Here is a 22,681-nt window from a genome sequence, read left to right on the forward strand (position 1 = left end):
TTATTTTCTTCGTTCTTTTCTCTTTCTCTCGAAGATCAAAGGCCTAATTTTAGAACAAGCCCTATTTATGGACTGCTCAGCCACTGTCTGCTTTACTCTTGTTCTAGAATAATGGAAAATAAATAGAGCTGGCAGGATCTCCCAGAGTCCAGAGCTCATCCCTGATGCAAGGCAGGAGAAAAAAAGAAAAAGACTTTTCCTAGCACAGGTTCTGTGTGATTTGTCTCTGCAGAGGGAGTTCCCCTCCCTCAGCTCTTTCAGTCTTTCCGCATGATCAGAAGCTGAAAATATGTGACCTGTGGCTGCTCCTGATGTTCAGCAGAGCTAACTCCTTCTGATCCCTGCCTTCTTGACGTGCCTTGGAAAAGAGTGCTCTTTCCAAGACTGGTGCTGAGTATGGAGTTGAGTCTTGGTTTGTGTGCCTGTGGACTATACTGTATATACAGCCCACCATGATCAGTTGTACTTTTTCCTTTTTATAATAGCATGAGATTGTTGGGTCCACTCTAGGCTATGAACTGATGTAGCCAGACATCCTTTCTACTGGCTAGCTGCCTCTGGATCCCTCTGTATCTCTAGACAGTTTTCTACCACTCAGCAGTTCTTTGTGTTTCCTCACATTACTTGACACTCCCCTCCCCCTTTCCTCTTCTCCCCCTGCTGTTTTGCTAATCTGTCAAAATAATTTTTAATTGTTACCTTGTTCTGCAGAATTCAGGGTGACAATTGTCTGCAGTAACTGTGGTCAGTTCAGCTGAGCAGGGTGTAAACACACTGTACGCAGGTGTAGTTTGAGAGTGAGCCTCTAATTACCCCATGGGAATGCCTTCTTGGGTTTTCTTCCCCCTCTCCTTTGTGTCAGCATTTCGCTTTCTTTGGATGATGTTTCCATAGTCCATATCATTTGATACAGTGACAAAATCCTGGAAACACTTGTGTGTTCAGAATGAATTTGAGAGTGATGGTTCAAGGCTGAGTCGAAATCTGATGGTGTTAAGGAAGCTGCTCTTGCTGTAGGTGCTCTGTGCTGCCAATTAAAGGCATTCTTCCAGTGGTGCAGTCTGATACCCACAGTGCTGCCTGCCAGGTAAATCTGTCCTCTCCCCAGGTTTTGCAGTACTGAGGATCTTCACTGGCCTGAAGCTGTGGGTGAAGGGAGAAGAATCAGTTCAAAACCTTTCTGCTGGGAATTGCGCAAGAGGCATTCCAGCTGGGGGCCGGGGTCTGTGTGTCTCTGCTCTTTTACACAGCTGAAGCTTAATTGGTACAAAGCTGCAGATAAGGGTGCATGTGCAGAACTAGAGTGAAGTTAATTCATGCAGAAGAGCTTGTCTCACAAGTGGGAGCGCTGAGCAGAGGGAAGAAGTCTCCTAAAACCTTTAACTTTGCAGATTCCCTGCAGCACTCGGCTGCATGCAGCAGCGGTGGGAGCCTGTCAGCCCCTGGAATGAAGCGGGGCAGGCTGCGTAGCAACTGCATTGAGAAGTGGTAACAATTCCCAAGTGGGGCAGTAACAAAATCGATTTTTCTCCCCTTCAGCTTGGCAGCTCTCCAGGTGCCGGCTCTGGCACAATGAAGTGTGTAGCTGGGGAGGGAGGGACTTTGGGTTGATGTTGGTGGGGGGGGGGGATGTGATACAAAGAGGCAGAAGTTTAATCACTGACCCGATCACACTGGATGGATTTATTTCTGGACTCAATTTCCCAGGAACTCCGCTATTCTACACTGGGGAAAATGCCTCTGCTGAAGTTTCTCTAGCTCCAGCTTCGTGAATAAAGGTCTGTCGCTTTGGAGTTATTCACAGCAGCTCTGTCACTACTGACTCATCCATCTGCTTCAAGAAAATGTTTGCTGTCCACTTGCTAGCTTTCCATTTCACAAAGCTAAAAGAGGATCAAATAAAAAAGGTAAGATGCAGCATCAGCTGATTGCTATTTTAAGTGCTGTGTTACCCAGATACGGAGGGGTCTGCGGTACCTAACACAGACCACATAATGGCATTAGCCACTAAAACCATTCAGCCAAATGGGGTAGGAGGTATTTAGACCTTAAACCACCTGACAAGTGTGAAAATAGGTCTGGTTAGTGGTTTTCCCTGCACAGTTATAAGTGCTCTCCCAGTAATGGAGCAAATTCTCTTCAGTAAGGGAAAGTGCTTAAGCTTTATCTGGCATGATGTGGTAGAGCCCAGAGGACAGAAAGGATGACTCTTGCTGAGTTGCTTTGCAAGTGTAGCATGAATTATGGGATTTCTCAGTCTGAGTAGGAATCAGGAGTCAGTCATGTAGCAGGGACAGGGAAAACACCTGTGGTCTTTGGTCTGGGTCTGCTGAGATTTGTGAGAGATTTCCAACTGGTGTTGGAGTTCCTGAGCCTCCTCTCTGGTTATCCAAAACTGGCTAATCACTCTGATATTTATAGGTGTGACCTTTAATTACAGTTGGAAAAGCTCGAGATGGCTCAGATCTGAAGCTATCAGTACTGGGAATGAGCTGCCTAATCTACTTTCATGGCCATGCTGAAATGGGTTTTTGGGCTTATGTCCATCATAAGACCATGTGAGATCTGTAAGCTTCATTGATCAGAGGTCCTCTGGTTTGTGGACATGTCTCCCCTGTGGGCCCCTCTGTATTCCTGATGTCTTCACTGAGTGCTGCCAGGCTCTGTCCTCTGCTTTTCCAGTCAGCAGGAGGTGGGGCTGTCTGCGGATGCATGGTGGGAGATCCAAGGTCCTGGTGCATAGATCTGCTTACATCACTGAGCTCATCAGCAAAGTGAGCCACTCTGGGTTCTCCTCTCTCTGCCCAAAACAGAGTGGAGTGGCTTGTTCCAAGGAAGAGTTCTTCCCTTAGTTCTGTTGTGGAGAGAGGCATTCCAAGAGAGGTACTGATATCTCGGCAATCAGGTGTTTCTGACTCAGTCATACCCTTTTATCCCTAGGATTTAATGTGATCAGAAAAAGGCCTCACTGTGCTTTTCCTCTGTGAGGAGCTCATCTCTTACTAGACAGTACTATTTCTTCTTTCTTTTTACTAAGAAAAAGACCTTGTGGAGCAGTGCTTGGATGTAGTGGGCTTTGCAGAAGAACATCCAGCTTGCGGTTAAGTGAGGACAGTGGAGATGAGGGAGCAGAGGAATTTTGGCAAACCCATTAAAAAAATCAAAGTCTTTCTGCAAGGTACAAACTAGCCCTTCCTGAAGGCAAGAAACCACATGCTACTCAGACTTCTCTTTTAAGTAGCCTAGGGCAGACTGTACAGAACAGAACTGATTTCTCCCTTATTGGAAAGAAGGAATATCTTCCCACCTCTCCCTCCCCACACTTATTTACTCTGTGGTGGCAAAACCAAGAGCCTGCCTGCTGTGAAAACACTGCAATTTCCATAAATGAGGCAAGCCACTGGTTTAGCACAGCCTGGCCATTCCTGTGCTGTAAATGGTTATGAGAACAGGGCCTTGCTCTGGTTGTAAATCAGGCTGGAGAACCAGCAGGCTTTCCTGGGCTCTGCCTTATCTAGCTCCTTGGAGAGACTGTCTGCTCCTGTAGTGGGTAAACAGGGTGGGGAATGCAGTGTCTGTGGACAGCAGGGAGCTAGTGCATGTTCTCTGCAAGCAGACACAGTAATTTATATTACTCTTGAGGGTTATTTTCCCCTCCAGGGATTTCTGTCACAAGGCTGTTTGGGTCTGTGTCAGAGTGCATGAGTGCTGTATGTCTCCTGTCACTGTATTTTCTTCAAAAAATCAGTACAGGTGCACAGGCTAAGATGATGGATCCTACACAGTGGTGAGGCCTCAAAAATCCTTGGAGGAAATCAAATGCTTGAGCAAACAAGGGCTACGAAGACAAATCTGAATAATGGCCTTTTCAAGGCACAGCTGTATCCAAAGGCAGCTGCTGCTCTAGGACAGTTGTATGTTGTAGTTTAACACTTTCTCCTCTGTGTGTGTTCAGTGAGGGCTGGAGTGACTTTAAGGATCCTGGCTCTTTCAGGTGGGTCACTGCTGACCATCAGTTTAAAACGGGACTGTGAATAGGTAATTAGCTTGTGCCTCATTAAAACAGGTGGCAAATCCCAATTGCAGCAAAGACCAATTTATCTACACTCTGCATTGCCCTCTGTTTAAACAATGCAACCTTTTAAATCCTGCCATATTGCTGATGAGACTTGGTCTGTGTCCTTCCAACCCTCCTGACCTCCCTGTGTAAATGGGAGTGATGAAATGCCCTGGACTGATAAATCACCATAACAACGTAGCCCATGGTGCAACAGCTGAGTGTCTGCAGCAGCAAAGCACTGGCAGCTGGCCCACCTCTCTCCCCTGCCCACCTCCTCTGGTCTCATGTACTGGGGAGTGGGATGTGAAAACAAATTACCCTTCAGGGGACATCCAGCTATTTGGAGCACACAATTATTGTGCCTGGATCATGTTAAGTCTGCCCAGTGGAAAAGCTTCTGGATGTTGACAGATGCCTTTTTTTTCCTGTGTTAATCCTTTGTTGTATCCAGCTATGTAGTTTCTAGGCCACACTACTTATAACCCTGCACAGATAAGTGTCAGTCCCATGGTCCTTAAGGAAAAAAACCTTTCACTTTGCCATGATGAAGCTGGTCATAACCACTGATTAGCTTCTCTGCCAGTGTATCTGAATGAGCTGCTTCATAGCTACTTTTGAATTCTTTTATATTCAACTGGCTTCTATTTTGATGTATTCTGTGAGTTGCAGACCTTTAACAAAGGGTACTGATTGCACCCAAAAATGTGTTTTAGATGTAATCCTAGAATCACAAGAGAATGGAGAGCAGAGCTGGAGTGAGAAAAAAGGCTTTGAGTTCCAGCCTGGCATGCCAACAAAGTTAATTGTCTGTGGAGTGAAGCAGTAGCTGAATAGATGTTTTTGGGTTGTGGCTGACACACTTGGGTACTGATGGCATTTTCTGGACCTGCCTCAGAGAGGTCAAATTCTCACCAGATTGAGATACTTTGCAGTTCTAGTTCATTACACCTCTACCAGGAGAGTATGGTGTGAAAACAACTTGTCAGGGCCTCAAGCAAATCTCATGAGCTTCCATAGATTGTCAAGTTACTGAGCCATCAGAAAAGATGGCAAACTTTTGGGCAGCAATTCACCAAGGCTGAGTTAAACATTTTCAAAACAGAATATTTTTTAGAAGAGTGACTGTCCTGATGATGACCTGGAACTTGCTTGCACTGCCAGCCACGAGATCTTGGGTGCTGAGGTTGGAAATGAAATGATGAATGCAGAGCACCAAGGAGCCTGCATGCCTTTGAGTAACACCTTCCACCTTTGCAGGTTGACAGGTACCTGTACCACCTGCGCCTCTCTGACGATGTCTTGCTGGATGTGATGGCTCGATTCCAGGCTGAGATGGTGAAGGGCCTGGGCAGAGACACAAACCCCACGGCCACTGTGAAAATGCTGCCGTCGTTCGTGCGCTCGCTGCCCGATGGCTCAGGTGAGTCCCCCTGCTCCAGCACAGCACTGCTGCTTCAGCAACGTGAGCTGCTGCCAGGAGAGCCCAGCAGAGACACAGGGCAGCCAGTGGCTCTGGGTTACTGCCTGTCTCATTGAGAAGGCACGTGTGTGTGTGTATTGAGCCTGGGGGAATGCTGGCAGAGTGGGTTTTTTTCCCTTGCACCCAGTGGATTTTGACCTAGTGCTGCTTGTTTGAGGAAAGGACTTGGTGCTCAGGAACAGCCTCTTCCCATCTGAGTGCAGACCTTGCTGTAGGAGCTGTGGCTGGACATGGCAAGGGCAGCCTCTACAGCTCAGAGCCTGCAGTGCAGTGTGCTGTGGCTGTGGGATGTGTGGCCTGGCCTTCTTGGAGCTACAGGGAGGGCAGGATGCTGCAGTGAAACCCCTCAAATTGCCAGCAACACAGAATGCTCAGAGCTGCGATCCCCAAACTCTGCACTTACAAATTTTACAAATTCCCCAAAAAGTGATCCCTTCTGCCCTTTCTTGCCTTTCTCATTGGGAAAATCTGCTTCTGGATGGGATCTACCAGGAAACTGCTCTGCTTCTTCAGCTGAGACTTGAACAGAGAGGGAGAAATTGCAGTAATGTCCTCTGGGAGGATGTGATGTGAGATAGGAACTAAAAGCCCATCTTGTTTGGAGAGGTATGCACATACAAAATAAGTCCTCAGCTGGCTCCTAGCAGTGCAACCTGAGAGAAAATTACTTTTTTCCCAGGTTTAACCAAGTTAATTTGTGTAGGATTTTATGTCTGGTCTAGGTCAGACACAGTGGTGTAAACAAGCTGTGCAGAAGACCAAAATGTTAGCTTTGTACCTCGTGTCCACGTGACTTCATTCCTTCTGAAGGTATTTTTCCTGCAGTTAAATGAGGAATAACAGTTTCAATGGCATAAAGAAGACATTTGAAGGCAAGTCCCTTGAAATGAGGCATGTCTGAGAGAAAATATACACAAGCTGACTGGATGGAAGGGGGCACTCTTCCATTGCTGCTAACTTCGTCAGAGAGAAAGAAGTACTTTCTTAACCCTTGCAATGTCAGTCACTGGTCCTGAGGTCTCATGGGCTCTGCTGCTGTCCTGGAACAGCAGGGAGCCCCTGAGGCCAGGAGACTTGGAAGATTGCAGGAAGATTGTCATCAGTGTTGCAAGAGTTAGTATTCTTCAAGGCCAAGGTTGGACAGTGCTCTCCTGGCCTTTGTGTGTGGCCTTTCCAATGTGTCAGGGACATGCTGCAGCATCAAGCTGGGCTGTATCTTATTGACACGTTGCCTAATCTAAGTATCACATAGATTTTTCTATATTTGCTCTCTTGAAAAGTTCTTGTTGTTTTTTTTGCTTCCAGACAGGTTAAAACTTCCAGGATGTTTAAACAGCTCAAACTTGGATGGTTATTCCCCATTTGCAATTGCAATTAACTTTGAGATTATTTTAGTGCCCTCAGTGTTGCTGCCTGAAATGACTCATATAGGCCATCTTCAGTTTTTCATTGTTTAGGGATTAATGGTCTGACTAATGTCACAGTTTACTGAGTAACCCAGTATGCCTCCTCACCTTTGATAGCTGACCATGGTATTACAGGTAGAATTTCCTGCTTCCTTACCTTTCAGGACCAGATTTAATAAAATTTAATCACATGTTTGGACTGTGGAACAAAGATCATGCAAGGCTAGGTACATACCACTGTGTTTTCCTTTTGGGAAGGGCATTTTCCTGTGTATGGGATAAACAATTGCTTTATTGTAGCTGTGAGGCCAAGCTGTCCTTCCATCTGAGGTTTGCTGCTGGAGATGTGTGTCTGAGCAAGCCTGTGAAACAAAATGGTACTCTCACAGAAACACCAAAAGACATTTGAAAAGGATTGTGCTGGTTGATTTTGGGTAGAAAATTAGCTTTGCCCCACTTGGAATTTGACTTTCGCACTAGAGCTGAGTTAACATATGCCTGCAAATCCTGCATCCTCTACTGGATACAGGTAATGGTCTCACATTCTGATTGTTCCACATTTCAGGTGACAGTTTTGCAGCCTCTGTGTGCTCTGGTTTGTTTTGCAGTTGCTTTGGGCCTTTCTTGCTGAAAAGCTCCGCCTTCTGCAGTGTGGAAGGAGCAGGGTAGGCAAACCCAAACAGCCAAATAAAAATTAAATTAGCTATTACCTAGCAAGCGGAAAGGAGAGACCTGATAGCCTTGCTTCCAATTTCCAGCTCTGTCTTGCTGATGCTCCCAGGCCCTTGGGATAAGGATCTGCCATGATGGGGCAGGAGGGGCTGTGGCTGTGGTGAGGGAGGGCCCTGGGCTGTGGCCATCAGCCTGGCAGCTGAGCCACTCTTTGTGGCCATCCCCAGTGATGGTTGCCCGCTTGTGTTGCAGAGAAGGGTGACTTCCTCGCTGTCGACCTGGGTGGCTCCCAGTTTCGTGCCCACCAGGTGAAGGTGTTCGATGATGGGAAGCAGAGCAGCCTGCTGGAGAGCAAGTTTTACCCCACACCCAAGGAGGTGACACAGGGCAACGGAGCCGAGGTAGGGCACTGCTGTGCTGCTGCTGTGCTGGCACACCCGCCTGCGGGACACAGCCCAAATGTGCTCTCTTTTTGTGCAGCTCTTTGAGTACGTTGCTGACTGTCTGTCAGACTTCATGGAGACCAAAAACCTGAAGCATAAGAAGTTACCTCTTGGCTTTACATTTTCTTTTCCATGCAAACAGACCAAGTTGGAAGAGGTAAGATGCATAAAGAAATGCTCTTGTCAAGCTGAGCTCCTCGCAGATTCTGGACAAGCTGTTGAATGCGGGTGTTATTACCCTGTGGCTTTTATGTGGGGTCATGTTTACACAGCTCTCTAAAGAAGGCATGGGTGACTTTTGGCATTTAACTAGACTACCCTTCAGCCATTCATTTCTCATCTCAAGGCAGCATGATCTTTAAGCTAAAGCTATTCTATTGCTTTATCAGTACCCAGTTCCACAGGAACCATGTGCTACTGTATTAACACTGTTAGAAGCAGACATGTCCTTTTGTGTCTTGAAGTATCTTTATTTTTTTTAATCACTCTCAGGTTTTATTATTTACAGTTAATTCTGTATAGGAAATACCTGTGGTTGAGCTGCTTGAGACACCCCTTGGGGAAACAAAGGGCTGGTTGCAATTATTTTGTGTTCTCTCATCTTAGCTTCTCTTATTTCTGTGTTTGGGTTCCAGTCCTGCAAGTGCTTTTTTGCTTTATGCTAGTAGATTGTGATCAGCATAGGAAAGCCCCATGTGCTTTAAATGAAGCACAGGGAGAAACTTTTACAGAACTGGGACTTTATGACTGTACCCTTTTGGTTGTGTTGGTACTGACAGGCACCCCAAGGTAAGATGTTCTGCTCTATTTTGGCTCAGTTTTATGGTGTGGAGAGACATAGTGGACTTCTCCACACACTTTGGTCTTGACTGGCGTTGTAGTTTGTGTGCTAAGCTTTGTGTGCTTTTGGGTCACTGCCCTGTTACTTTTCAGGGGGTTCTTCTTGCGTGGACAAAGCACTTCAGGGTCCGAGGAGTTCAGGACACAGATGTGGTCAGCTCTCTGCGCAAGGCCCTGCAGAAGCACAAGGCAAGTTTTGTACCTGCAGGAGCTGAGCCTGGATGGCCTCAGAACATCCTCCTGGGAAATCAGCTCTTGGTGTGGGGGTTCTTTTGAGAGTTGTCAGACATCCTCCAGGGATGGTCAGTAGCAAGTGCCCAGCATGCCTGTACATCTGGTAGATCTGAATCTCTCTCGCAGCTCTAACTCAGACTGCCCCGGTATCAGCAAGGGCAGCTGCCAGCTGATAACCCAGGCTGGCTGTGACAGCTCACCCACCCCACTGTCTCAGCCCCAAGGGAATCTCTTGTGAAACTACTGGGTGAGGTATAAAACACTCAGTAATTTCACACACTGTGTTTCACAGCCTGGCTTGTGGGATGGAGGTTGGCAGGGGGAAACTGTCATCTCAAATTGGCACACTTACCTCTACCAGGGCTAGCCTGTCCAGTCTGTAGGATGGAGCCATTGATTACAATTTTTAAGGTCAGCAGTAAGACATGATTAAATCTGGCCTTGAACTAGCATCTAATCTTTGAATAACACCATGTTTTATTATTTTGGAAAGCCTGGCTTTTCATGTTTGATGCTATTGATAACACCAGCTAAGAAATACAAGGCATCTTTCCATATCTTGATCACTTTGTAGGAAAGAGGAAATTCTGTTTTCTCTTGTGGTAAAAATCCAGCCTTGATTTTGGTTCACTTCTTTTTCTTCATCATCAGTCTTGTAGTTATTAGTAACAAAGGATCTGAGGCTTCCTGGGTGAAGTGTGGCCTCCTCCTGGTGTTGGCATCTGAGTTGCAACAATCCTTTGATAAATGTGAAAGGAAAACCGCACAGCCTTGATGGAAGGGCTTTTTACTTGAGTGTGGTATTGCTGCACAGCTGTAGCTGCATTTTGTGTGTTTCCTGTCCCATTTGGTGGGATCTGCTAAGGTGGTGGGATGTTATCCTTTCACACAGCCCGTAAGCACAGTATCACAACATTCACGCCAGTAACATGCCACTTTTCTGGCAAATGAGGTGGGACTGTGGAAAAACAAATCCTTCAAGCAAAGAGGCTGGTGAAACTCTTGAGAATTCAGAGATATTTGTAACCTTACAGGGCTGTGGGAAGAATGTTGTAAAAGGAATTATCGTCTTCCAACCGAGGAGTTTTCCTGAATGAAGCCTTCAAAGTGCAGCCCAAGGAGTATGTCTGCATGGTGGTGCTTTATCACACAGGAGGCTTTCTGAGCTTTTTTTTTCCTTGTTAATCACTCATCTTTATGCTATTAGGACATAGATGTTGATGTTTTGGCGCTGGTCAATGACACGGTGGGAACCATGATGACTTGTGGATATGATGACCAGCGCTGTGAAGTTGGACTCATAATAGGTAATTTTTTCTGTTCACCATGAAGGGTTTTTCCCCTCTTGTTTGTTGAATTACTACAAATCTGAAGTAGGAGGGAGTTTCACAATACAGGAAAAGAGCAGAAAGCAAATGGAAAAAACAATGGTTGGATTTTCAAGCCTGGCTGCCTCCTGTAAAGCAGCTGTTTTTATGCTGATCACATTGCTGTTAAATACCACAGTCCCCATTTTGTCTGGGCTCAGTTGTGACCAGCATACGAAACTTTTCTGCTGACTGTATAGAAAATTACTGTGTCTGTCCAGAGAAAGCTGAATTCCCCTCACGTCTGGTAGTTAGTACCAGCTATGCTTTCCACAGGTTTTCCATTTCATGCACTATGATGCCTTTTATTAGGCACACCGAAGTACATTCGAAAAAGAAAACATGTTTTTAAACAAGTCAAGCCTTAGAATAATTTCAGGTTGTTTTTTTTTTCCTCTCACTGTGAAATGATGATTTCACAGGTGCAGGTGGCCTACACCAGCATCCTGCGCCACACGGTTACGTGTTTGTATTTTCTTCCAAAGACAATGTACTGATTTATTCCCAAACATGTGGACTTAAAAAGCACACATGGAACAAACAGCAGTTTATCCAATACCCACAGGGACTGGCACCAATGCCTGCTACATGGAGGAGATGAGGCACATCAACCTGGTGGAAGGGGATGAAGGGAGGATGTGCATTAACACGGAGTGGGGGGCCTTTGGAGATGACGGTGCTTTGGATGATCTCCGCACAGAGTTTGATCGGGAGCTGGATCTGGGATCTCTCAATCCTGGAAAACAATTGTAAGTGATTCCCTGACTGACTTGCAGTCTGAGTTCTCAAAGTGCTTTTCCAGTGTTTGCCAAGAGCCCCTTTGGAACAGGAATTGTCTTAAGTGAACCTGAGGTGATTTGATGCTGGTTCTGTCTAATCCAGATCTTTCCCTTCTGGGAAGGATGAGTACTTTTCACACCTCCCTGCTTCAGGCCAAGGGATTGCTGCTCCAGTTGCTCATGTGTTGTTAAAACCAGAAGGTTGCTCTGGTATGATGCTGTGGAGGGCTGAAAAGAAGAGCTGGTGAACACCTGAAATCCTTCCTGTGCTCCATTCCAGGTTTGAGAAGATGATCAGCAGCCTGTATTTGGGGGAACTAGTAAGACTCATTCTCCTAAAAATGACAAAGCAAGGTCTGCTCTTCAATGGGAAAGTGTCAACAGCTCTGCTTACTAAGGGCAAGATTGAAATGAAACACGTGTCTGCAATGGAAAAGTAAGAACTTGTAATACGCTCTTTGAGAGTAGCCACTCTCAAACTTAGTCTTTCAGAAGCACAGCAGTGATAATGAAAGTGTAGTTAAAATCTGTGAGTGCTGGGAACAATCCTGAACTGTTCATCTTGATTTTGCTTTTGCCTAGGAGAAAAGTTGACCTTTCTGTAAGCAGGAGTTGGTGTAAGATAGTTTTAGCAAGCAGTTAGTTGCACAGTAGTGAGTATATTGGTAAGCATCCCAGATGCAGGTTGTTTAAATAAGCTCTCTGGAGACCTGAGTGTGTGGGATGATTGCTGCAGTTTTCAGCCTCTCTGAAGTGGGAATACTGGGGCTGTGGAGCTGTAGTACAGATTGTAGATCAGCTAATGGATGACTGCATGGAAAACTTGAATTCTGGTGTCTTAAAGAGGAATCCTGCTCCTCATGGTCACTCCAGGAATTATTTTCTTTGTTGTATTGAGTGAAGCTGTGTATCTGTTCTTGAGCTCTCCGTCTTTGGACTGTTTTATCCCTTATCTTCTTGCCTGACTGAGTGGTCTCAACAGATGCTGAACCCCAGGAAGCAGCCTCTCTCTCCTGGGTACTTTTGGGAATGCTGTGGGAAACACATTACTGGTTATATGGGAACCAATTATGGCGCTGTCTGATGGGCTGTGTCGTGGTCTCCTCTCATTTCTTTTTGAGCCAAGACATTGATTTATATGTTTTTGCATTTGGTGACGTACTCTTTTGTTTTGGGGTTAGGTACAAGGAAGGTCTGAGCAACACAAAAGAGATCCTTACGGGGCTGAACCTGTTTCCCTCTGAGGAGGACTGTGTTGCTGTTCAGCACGTCTGCACCATCGTTTCCTTCCGCTCAGCCAACCTCTGTGCCGCCGCCTTGGCAGCCATCCTGACCCGGCTCAGGGAGAACAAAAAGCTGCTGAGGATGCGAACCACTGTCGGGATTGATGGGGGACTCTATAAAACCCACCCCAGGTGAGTAACTAAAGAGGATTTGGGAATTGCTGGCCGTATGTTGTTGTTGCGAAGAGCCTCCATCTCCATGTGTGTGTGGCTTTGCAGAGAACTGCTGGTTTCGTTTCAGCTTTGGGGTGAGATCTAACTGGATTAGTTATTGGAAAGCTGTCCCAGCAGCTTTAGAATTTGGAGTGGAGTTGGTAAAACATGATACCTGGAGTAATGGTGTCAGAGAAAATTCAGTTGATTTCTCCTGGGCCTCTAGGGCGCTTGCAGTTCACTGTGGGTTTTTTCCTTTCTGTCTTTCTCCCTCCACTACCTCCCTGTTTTTGAACCCATGCTTTCCTAAAAGTGAAACTTTCTCCAGCTATTCTCCCAAACTGGCTGGAGGTCTGCTTGCAGAGGGAGATGAAGCAAACCATGCCCCAAAGGCCTGTGAGAGCCTAAAGAGCCTCTCTGTCCCTGCTAGATACGCCAAACGCCTGCACAAGGTGGTGAGGAGGCTGGTGCCCACGTGCGACGTGCGGTTCCTGCTGTCGGAGAGCGGCAGCGGCCGGGGGGCCGCCATGGTCACGGCGGTGGCACGCAGGCTGGCCACCCAGCGCCGGCGCATCGACGCCACGCTCGCACCCTTCCTGCTGCCCCTGGCCACCCTCCAAGAGGTGAAGGACAAAATGAGGGCTGAGCTGGAATACGGGCTGAAGAGGGAGACGCAAGCCGACGCCACGGTGAAGATGCTGCCCACGTACGTGTGTGGGACGCCAGATGGAACAGGTGAAGTCAGTTCCTGGTCACCTGGTTCAGGGAAGCTGCTTGTCTGTTTTGGAGGGGGGGAGGGAATATGCTAATTAATTAATGCTAATTAATGCACATGCCAGGAGGATTTATGTTGTCAAACCGGTGCTTCCTGCTGTGTTATCTGTTATCTCCAGCCCCATGATAGTAGACCTGATGGGATAAATGCCACAGGGAACGGTGTGCTACCATCAGCACGTCATTCTGAAGCACCAAAATGAAATACCTTTCTTCTCCTTCAGAGAAAGGAAAGTTCCTCGCCCTTGATCTTGGTGGCACAAATTTCAGGGTTCTGCTGGTCAAAATCAAAAGCGGAAGAAGAAGATCAGTGCAAATGTATAACAAAATCTTTGCCATTCCTTTGGAGATCATGCAAGGGACTGGAGAAGAGGTAAATCTTAAATGAATGTTTAACTGATCCAGCCAAGGCCCATTGTATGGGATTATTTGTGAGATTTATATGCTTCTTCTTTCCTTCCAGCTCTTTGACCATATTGTCCAGTGCATAGCAGACTTTCTGGAGTACATGGGGATTAAAGGTGCTCGGCTTCCTCTGGGCTTCACCTTCTCATTCCCCTGCAGGCAAGCCAGCATTGACAAGGTAGGAACTGCAGCACAGGATGGGTCAGATGGCAGCTCTGCATCTGCTTGGTAAATGACATCATTTTGGGCAAGGGTGACTTGTTGGTTTGGAGGATTCATTACTTTACTTTGCAAATTAGTTGTGTTTCATGAGAAAGTTATCCTCCTGTGTTAGCCATCTGCCTATGGGAGGCAGAATTTTCACTTCTTGTCTCTGGTAAAGTGGTGGACATGACTTGCTTTTGTTCTATAAAGATTTAAGCCCTCACGACAGCAAAATGAAGTGCTTATTTTTAATAACCCAAGAATATCCTTAACTCTTCAATGGCATGAGATAACAAATGGCTCCTTCTGCTTGCTCAGCTACAACCCCAGGTTGTTTTCCAAGGTGTGCTGCACAGCTCTGACTGTGTAACTTCTGCACTGCATTAACTTCTTTTTGTTGAGTGTCAGTGGACAGACCTGAACTTACTTGTTCAGCTTGGAAGAGTTGGCTTTTTGACAGATATCATATCTTTTATCTCTTCAGATCTTATGTAAGGAAAGATTATTCTTAGGAATTTCCAAGAAGGGCAGGGGATGTTGTGTTGCTTAGTTCTAGTCAAATATGTAGGATATTGGGGCAATGAGAGACTGCTATTTTATTGAATGTTTTTATGTCCTGGTGGGGTTCACAATAGCCTCTAAGCCTGGAAGCTAGTCTGCTCTGTCTCAATTTTCAGCTCACAGTTGAGAGTATACCAACAGGACTTGGCCTTTTGTGGAGACATGAATTCATATGCCTTCTGCACCCACAGCTTAGCATTTAGGTCTTGACAAATGATTAAGAAGCAAATTCCACATCATTGGTGTCAAACTGAGTGAGACACATCTGTGTCAGGGTCCCATAATATGTTGCTCTGTGTGTTTGGTCTTTTGCTGTTGCTAGAACTTGAGGGTGTTTCTTAATATTAGCTTTTTCTCCCAGTTGTCTTCTATTTTTTTTTTTTTTTTAAATTTTCTTCTTATTTGGACAGACAGTCCAGAGCCACTTAGGAAGTGTAAAACTAATTCAGGTAACCTGGAAATCAACTTCTGTCAGGCCAGGTCGTTGTCTGAAAAGAAACAAATTAGTGGTGCCTGGAGTTGTGGGATCATCCCAAATGTCCTTCAGTAAACGATCCAACAATTAACAAACGTTCATTAATGCTTGATGGGTGTTTCATGATTTATGGCATTTAAGTATTTTTTGCAGTCTTTCCCTCACAGGTAATAAAAAGTGGCTGTGTGCACAAGAGGTGAGATGAGGTTTCCCAAATGAGATTTAGAAGGTACTGAGTGGAATAAACTTGGAGCCACTACCTTCAGCAGTTGATAAATGTGCACACAGCCTGCACTAGAGATCCAAAGTAACCTGTCCAGGGAAACATGTTATTTGAAAACAAAAAAAGAAAAAAAAAAAGCATTGGGGTGGGAGGCAAGAAAAAGCTGATGCTTGCAATGTACAGCCTGCTCTTTGTCTTCACTTAGGACTTTCTTTCTCTTCTGTTTCAGGGAACACTTGTGGGATGGACAAAAGGATTCAAGGCAACAGACTGTGAGGGGGAAGATGTTGTTGATATGCTAAGAGAGGCCATCAGAAGAAGAAATGTGAGCTATTTTTTTCTGCTTATTTTTGGTGTATTTAATGCACCCTCCCTCTTCCTCTGGCATTCCACTAGTGAGCGTGACTTGTGTTTTAGGAGTTTGACCTGGACATTGTAGCGGTGGTGAATGACACTGTTGGGACCATGATGACTTGTGGATATGAGGATCCAAACTGTGAGATTGGCCTTATTGCAGGTACAGTGATGGTCAAGTGACCACGGTGAGAAGGAAGCACCTATGCAGAGCTGGGCTTTGGGATCTGTAAACCAACACCTTTTCTTTGAGTTTGATACATGCTGTTATTCGTTTCTTGGGGTTCTTGGCAGATTTGTGTGGTATTCAGCAGGAGACTTAATGACATCTGTGGCAGATAAGTTCATGAATCTGTTGGACTTTTGATCATCTCTCTGATGGTGTCTAACAAGTGTATGCAGGGTAAAAGAACACAAGCAGATAGAGCATGAATTCTTGTTTTGACAAGTTACTGTGTAGCCAGGTCATAGACCATGGCACAAGAAAATATTTTTAAAAATCTGAATGAATTCTTGTTGGGCTTTTTAGATGATTCCTCCAATAGGTTCCTCCAAGTTTTGATCCAGAAACATATCTAAGCATAGAATCTTAGAATGGCCTGTGTTGGAAGGGACCTTGAAATTTGAGATATGGCAAAGAGAACGTTGAGATGAACACTACAATCATCTTCCATAATTTTCTGGTGCTGCTTAACTTTTCCAGCTGAAGTCTTGTCATTTCTTCCCTTCTAGGAACAGGCAGCAATGTTTGCTACATGGAGGACATGAAAAACATAGAAATAGTGGAAGGGAATGAAGGAAAGATGTGCATTAATACAGAATGGGGAGCATTTGGTGACAATGGCTGCATTGACCACATCAGGACAAAATATGATAGAGAAGTAGATGAAGGCTCACTAAACCCAGGGAAACAGAGGTAAACGTGATGGTCCTGATGCCAAGAGCCTGCTGAAGTCAGTCTTTGAGAGACACTGGCTGCTTTTTAGAATGTGCTTAATGAATGAATAATCAGAAAGGAAAATTTGATATTGCATTTCTTTTGTTGCTTGATAAGTAACCTAGATAGCAAAAAAAACCCCAAAAAACAACCCTACAAAAAAACCAACCCACAAAAGAAAAAGTGTTACCAAACAGTGCAGCTTTTAAAGATCTCCCTGCAAAGTCTAGGCCATGCTTTGTTCCTTCTCTTAGGGTGATTTTTCAAAGGCAAAATACAACTCAAGCAAGATCATAAGCTGAACTGGACTGTTCTTTGTTGGACAAAGATTGATTAGGTGTAACTCACTGGTGAATGCATGTGGGGACAGGGAGGAGTTTCACTTCAGTGTGGACTCTGGCTTTAATGCTATATTCTGCTTAATATTGCAAGGGGTTTTTTTCTACTTCTGTTACCATTTGGCATAGGTAAATATATGGTAATTAATGTTTGCCCTTGAAGTCACTGCAAGAGATTTTTGATGATTGAAAAATGGAGTTTAATGGCTATTGCTCTGTAAGCTTGGACTGCATTTTTTGGAGTTGACAGGGCATGTACATACTACTAGTGCTAAACAGAGCCATCTCTTTAAATGTACATTTTTATTCCTCTTTTGACTCAACAGGTATGAAAAAATGACCAGTGGAATGTACCTAGGTGAAATAGTAAGGCAAATTTTGATTGACTTAACCAAACAAGGCCTGCTGTTCAGAGGACACGTTTCGGAATCACTCAGGAAAAGAGGCATATTTGAAACAAAATTCCTGTCTCAGATTGAGAGGTAAAGTTGTTAGATTTACATGGTTTAAATCCTTAAAGTCTTCTGGGACACCTAGAAAACAGTCTTTTGCAAGTGTGTGGAGCCCTTTCCTTCAAGGAGTCTATTAATTCAGTTATAGTTTTCTCCTTTGTGCATCCCCCGCCTCCAGAATAAAAGTTAAAAATGAGAAACTGGGGGAGTTACAGAATTATTTTTGTAATTATATAAATTATCATTTCCTGTCCACACAGCTGGGTTATCTTGGATGCCTTAGCCATCAAGCTATGTGTTTCTGTGGGACTTAAAACAATACTTATTTAAGAAAGCAAGAAGTCAGTGATACATGAATATGTGCTTACCTATATATCTGTGCATGACTGCAATGGTCTCTAGGCTGTCTGAAACTCTTTCTGCTGTGGAAAGCCTTGAAAGGAGTGTCTCAGCCTTGAGATCTAAGGTAGCAGTCAGGTGGCTGACCTGGTTCTGCTCCCTCACGACTTTGGCAGTCAGATGAATGACTGCTGTTCGTGCCTGCTGGACACGCAGCCTAATGTGGCAAAGGGCATGGCAGGAGCAGCTTTTCAATCTGAATTCAGACAGAAATCTGCCTTAAAAGACCTGGAGAGTGTTAGAGCTGAAGTGGCCCCATTTCCTTTGCATCACACTTTTGAATTTGGAGCTGCTGGAGCTTTCCCTAACACCTCTCTGCCCCGTGTGCTTCCCCGTGCGCAGTGACCGGCTCGCCCTCCTGCAAGTGCGGCGCATCCTGCAGCAGCTCGGCCTGGACAGCACCTGTGACGACAGCATCATTGTCAAGGAGGTGTGTGGAGTTGTGTCAAGAAGAGCTGCCCGGCTCTGTGGGGCAGGGCTGGCCGCTATTGTGGAGAAGAAGAGGGAGAACCGAGGTGTGGAGCGCTTGCAAATCACTGTTGGAGTAGATGGGACTCTGTACAAGCTCCATCCACAGTGAGTACCTTGGTACCACTTTCCCTTTGCTGTCTGCTCGTTTGCACTGTGAAAGCTTAACAAGCTGTACCAGCTTTCTGCTGAGATGATTAAAAACCTGAGAGGGGGTGAGGATCTAACACATTCCCCTGCATTTTGTCATCTCCCTTTCCTAGCCATAGGATCCAAAACTGTAAAGTCCAGTTACCACTGGGAAGGCTCTTTTCTCTGGGATGTTGGGTGAACCTCATACTTATTTTCCAGATGTTTTGGCAGATTTCCACAATATCTGAGTCTCCCAGATGGAAAGCTGTCTTGAGTTTTTGGAGTTGGGTCAGTATTCTGTAAGCAAGGTCTAGAAATAGGTGCATTAGCTTTTGAGTTGGGAGAAGAGAACCTCCATGATCTCTGAAGGTGTGGGCAGTGTGTGGCATCATGCTGAGCAAAATTTAGGTGGAGAAATAAAAATGAGAATCTGATTGTGTACAGAGGTTTGTATGTTTCATGAATAGGAGAAAAAGCAAAAGGAAGCAATGGCTGAGGTTATGGCTCCATGCTTATAGGGGAATATGAAGATCTCAGATCAGAAAGCAGCTGCTAAAATGTTCTTCTGTTCTTCTCTCCCTTCCCTTTCAGTTTTTCTAGGGTCCTGCGAGAAACAGTGAAGGAACTGGCACCTCAGTGTGATGTGACTTTCATGCTTTCTGAAGATGGCAGTGGGAAGGGAGCTGCCCTCATCACCGCAGTTGCAAAAAGATTGCATAATGTTGGACAGAAGTAGAAATGAGTGGTCAAGTAATTTCAGCACTGCCAGGCGTGTGCAGTAGGGATTTGCTGGGTGGTGATTCAAGATAGCTTTGCCAGACACCAGTACACAGGTACCTTTTTTGGGGGAGCAGCTGGTTTTGACCAACCAGGATTGTGGATTTTTGCCCTTTGGTAACTTGGGTTAGGTGTTTCTGCTCTCCTCTGGCATTATGTCTTGGCATACCACAGTCTGCTCAGTCCTGTACTCCCTGCAGCGCATCTCCAGTGCACATGGGAGGGTGAAAACAAAACAAACAAAATCAACCCAAATGTGTCTTTTTACATCTTAATTAAGCTACTGCACCACAGCTGAGTTTATCAGTTTCTTAGGATTTGTGTGCTTAGTTTTGTCTTGGCCTGGCTCAAAGAACATTGAGATTCTGATGTTGCCTCTGATTTAGTGGATATATTTGTTCAGTGCTTCACAGGTTTTACAATAAATTTGCAGGTTGAAATAAATGAATTGACTTTGGTCAGTGATGCTTCCCCCACTGCTGCACTGGTTGTAATACTTCCCTGAGTACAGGAGGCATGTTTAATAGATGAAAAGGAAAAAAATGTGATTCCACAGAATATCAGTTGGTGTCAAAATATGTCAGTGCATCTGAGTCATGTGAAGCTAAACCAGTGCTGGATGGATTCTGACTGTGACTGATTCTTTTGATACTGAAGGAAAAGGAGAATGCAGAAGGAGCTACAGAGTCTGCAATGTCTGTGTCAGGGCTACATAGAGGGTATCAAACAGGCCACCAAAATAGCTGTGTAGAGGGAAGAAAAAAATCACCTGAATTTCTGAAAGTCTCCTCTTTGCTTTTCCTCTGTTATCCTCTTGCACGTTCCTGAGAGAATTGTTTCCATTTCGTGCAAAGGAGTTTTTTATCCTTGGTTTTCATTTTCTGTTGCCTGCTGCTCTGCCTGTTTGTAGTCTGTTTGTAAATAAATCTGTGCTGTTGTGAGCCTTTGCTTCTCTGTCCAGTGCATCTTCTGAGTTGTGGGAACATGCAGGCAAGGGGAGCTTTCTTTAAAACCTAAATCTTTAAACCTAAACCTTTCTGTAAGAGTACTCAGCAGCACTTCTGTGATTGTAAAGGTGCTTTGTGGACAGAGCTTTGGCCTTGTGTGACCAAATGTCCCTCACCTGATTTACCCAGAACAATCCAAAACAATAATATGGTACAAAGCAGCAGCAAATCTGTGTCCTGCCTGTTCTCAAGGATTCCTGTATCTCTTTTAATCCTCTCTTTGTGGGTATTTGTTTCCTTGTGGGCTGACAGCAGAAAGTGGGGCCAAGAAATGTGCTTTAAGCCTAGTTAGGTCAAAAGTAACTGTGGTGCAGGGGGATAAGCAGTTTGGTTTATGTAATAATCTGTAACAAGGCCGCTGCTGGGTTTAAATTTAGCAATCACAAATGCAAAATTGGGAGGTACAGACTTTTGCCGTTTTGTAGCTTTTTGAAAAAGCCAAAATGTGCCAACAGCTCTGTGTCTGTGTTGGAGTTACTGGATGGGTAGAAGATACTTGCAAATAATTTTCACTTCTGAAGGAATTCCTCATGGTGCTGAGCTCACTGTACCGAGCAGTTGCGAAAAGACAAGCTGTGAACTCATATTACATTTAATGTTTTTCTCGTTTTGTCAAGAAACTTAGTATTTTACTTTTTCTTTATGTTTCAGAATCCACAGAGCTGCAGAAACCAAAGCTTCCAATGTAGTAAGGGCAGTTATCTGGAATAGAAGTTTGTTGCTGGTGATGAGCAGGTTAAATTTGGAGGGGCTGGACGTAGATTAAAAAAAAAATAAATCAGATATTGAGTCTATGTGGGGCCTAGAATAGCTCTTCTAGGCTGTTTTAGGCCCCAAAGGTAGAAAAAGGATTTTGGCCACTGAAATCTAGTACTGTGTGTGGTTTTGGGCCTTTCTGGGGGAGTGGAATCTGCAAAAGTGCACCTGTGAATGAAATATGTCCCTGTACATCTGGAACGAGGTGATGCAGACTTGCCCCAGGATGGCCACGTGAGTATGGTGCAGAACACCTTTTGTATTTTTATTCTAAAGCCTGCTCTGCACAACTGGAATGCAAATCAGTGACAAAACAAAGTAAACCACTCACATTTAGAAAGAAATCCTATCTTGCTTTGGTTTTTCTTTTTAGTCTTTTTGGGAAATGAAATACTCGCACAAAGTCAGTTTACACCTCCGCTGCAGTTATTCCTTCTTGTGTGGTAGATTAGGCCCACACAATAATATTTTTTTGCATGTGCAGTTATATTTTTCCAGTGAGTCTGTGGGTCACAAAGTGCTCAGTGGCTCTTGCTGAGGTTCCTGAAGGCCAGGCCATGCGTGCTCCCTCCTTTCCTGCAGGCAGCTTTGCTCTGGAGCTGGCTCCCACGCGACTCCGATCCACATCTTCTGGGCAGGGAGATGGCATCTGAGCTGGGAGGGCAGCTCAGGGAATGAGCAGAGCTTTGCTGGGCAGCCCTGGAGAAGGGCAGGATTATTGGCCACTGTGGGATTTTACCAGGGATGCAGACTTCACTTGTGGTTTCTCAATAAACACGCGACGCTTCGGCTTTCTCTAAACCAGAACATTCTCCGTCTGGGTAATGATGCAGCATCGAGTTCCTGATTATGTCAACATGTGGAAACTCAGTGACTGGTGCAAACTTGCAGTCCCCCTTGTACAGATATTAAACTGCTGCAGCAAAACACCTCTCTGCCATCTGTACCATCATATGTGGTGATTCAGTTGAAAGCCCTAGCTCGCAATGAAAGTAGAAATGTAACACAGCATATCCTGTGCTGAACAGTATGTGCTGCAGTTCATCACATGGCACTGTTAGTCAATACCAAATAAAATGGGATTGTTCTGGCTTCACATCTTAGATTTTTATTTTTCTACTTTTCTGCTGCTTCTTGGATGGCTTTGTGATGCTTCATTTCTGCTTGCTTTCCCTCCAGTTAATACATTTAGTGCTTGAATTTATCAATTTTGTTTCGATGCTGCTTGAAGACGTGAACATCTTTTTTCACATCTAGGTCACACACATAACTTGGAAAATGGAAAGATCTTTAAATCACAGGTGTGACAGAAGAAATTACTGAGAGAATGAAATAAGGTTTGTGCCTTTCAGGAATTCCCAGTAGATGGTTGCAGTTACCTTTTCATCCATGGGGAAAAAAAATAATCCTAAATATGTTTTGCCAGCTAGAGACACATTTTGGTGGCTGTAGATTTGGACAGCGCTGGCCCTTGTCTCATAACCCAGAGAAAATGCAGTAGCAGCTCAGTGGTGACATATTCCCTCTGACTCTGACAGAGTTCAAAAGTAAATATAGGATCATGTGGAAATCCTTCAGAAATCCTGATTAGCATGATCTCCCTTCTTGAGAAGTCTATATTATATAGGATTAGCAGATTAGTGTAAAGGAGTTTGAGGCTGAAATGTAGGTAATACCAAAATGAAAGTATTGTCTCTTTGAA

General features: G+C 44.8%; 1 protein-coding gene across 1 annotated transcript; it reads left to right on the top strand.

Annotated features, from left to right (window-relative positions):
- Positions 1–1,362: 1,362 nt before the first annotated feature.
- Positions 1,363–19,660, top strand: LOC102099289 (hexokinase HKDC1). Its single transcript, XM_005530514.3, has 19 exons — positions 1,363–1,488; positions 1,708–1,907; positions 5,318–5,480; positions 7,871–8,019; positions 8,099–8,218; positions 8,995–9,090; positions 10,343–10,442; positions 11,068–11,251; positions 11,562–11,717; positions 12,463–12,696; positions 13,148–13,452; positions 13,716–13,864; positions 13,955–14,074; positions 15,589–15,684; positions 15,777–15,876; positions 16,446–16,629; positions 17,315–17,470; positions 18,182–18,415; positions 19,031–19,660. The coding sequence occupies exons 2-19, from the start codon at positions 1,845–1,847 to the stop codon at positions 19,173–19,175; spliced, it is 2,754 nt and encodes a 917-aa protein (XP_005530571.2). The 5' UTR covers positions 1,363–1,488; positions 1,708–1,844; the 3' UTR covers positions 19,176–19,660.
- The last annotated feature ends 3,021 nt before the right edge of the window (positions 19,661–22,681 follow it).

The sequence above is a fragment of the Pseudopodoces humilis genome, chromosome 9 (genome assembly GCF_049639895.1).
Source record: "Pseudopodoces humilis isolate 2021_Gansu_Grassland_sample_001 chromosome 9, ASM4963989v1, whole genome shotgun sequence".
NCBI classification, from domain to species: domain Eukaryota; kingdom Metazoa; phylum Chordata; class Aves; order Passeriformes; family Paridae; genus Pseudopodoces; species Pseudopodoces humilis.

Bases quoted from the DNA above. Each gene is read 5' to 3' on its own strand.
- LOC102099289 (XM_005530514.3), top strand. From the start codon at position 1,845: ATGTTTGCTGTCCACTTGCTAGCTTTCCATTTCACAAAGCTAAAAGAG. The intron at 13,865-13,954 runs GTAAATCTTAAA...CTTTCCTTCCAG, and splicing joins TGCAAGGGACTGGAGAAGAG to CTCTTTGACCATATTGTCCA. The intron at 15,877-16,445 runs GTACAGTGATGG...CTTCCCTTCTAG, and splicing joins TGAGATTGGCCTTATTGCAG to GAACAGGCAGCAATGTTTGC.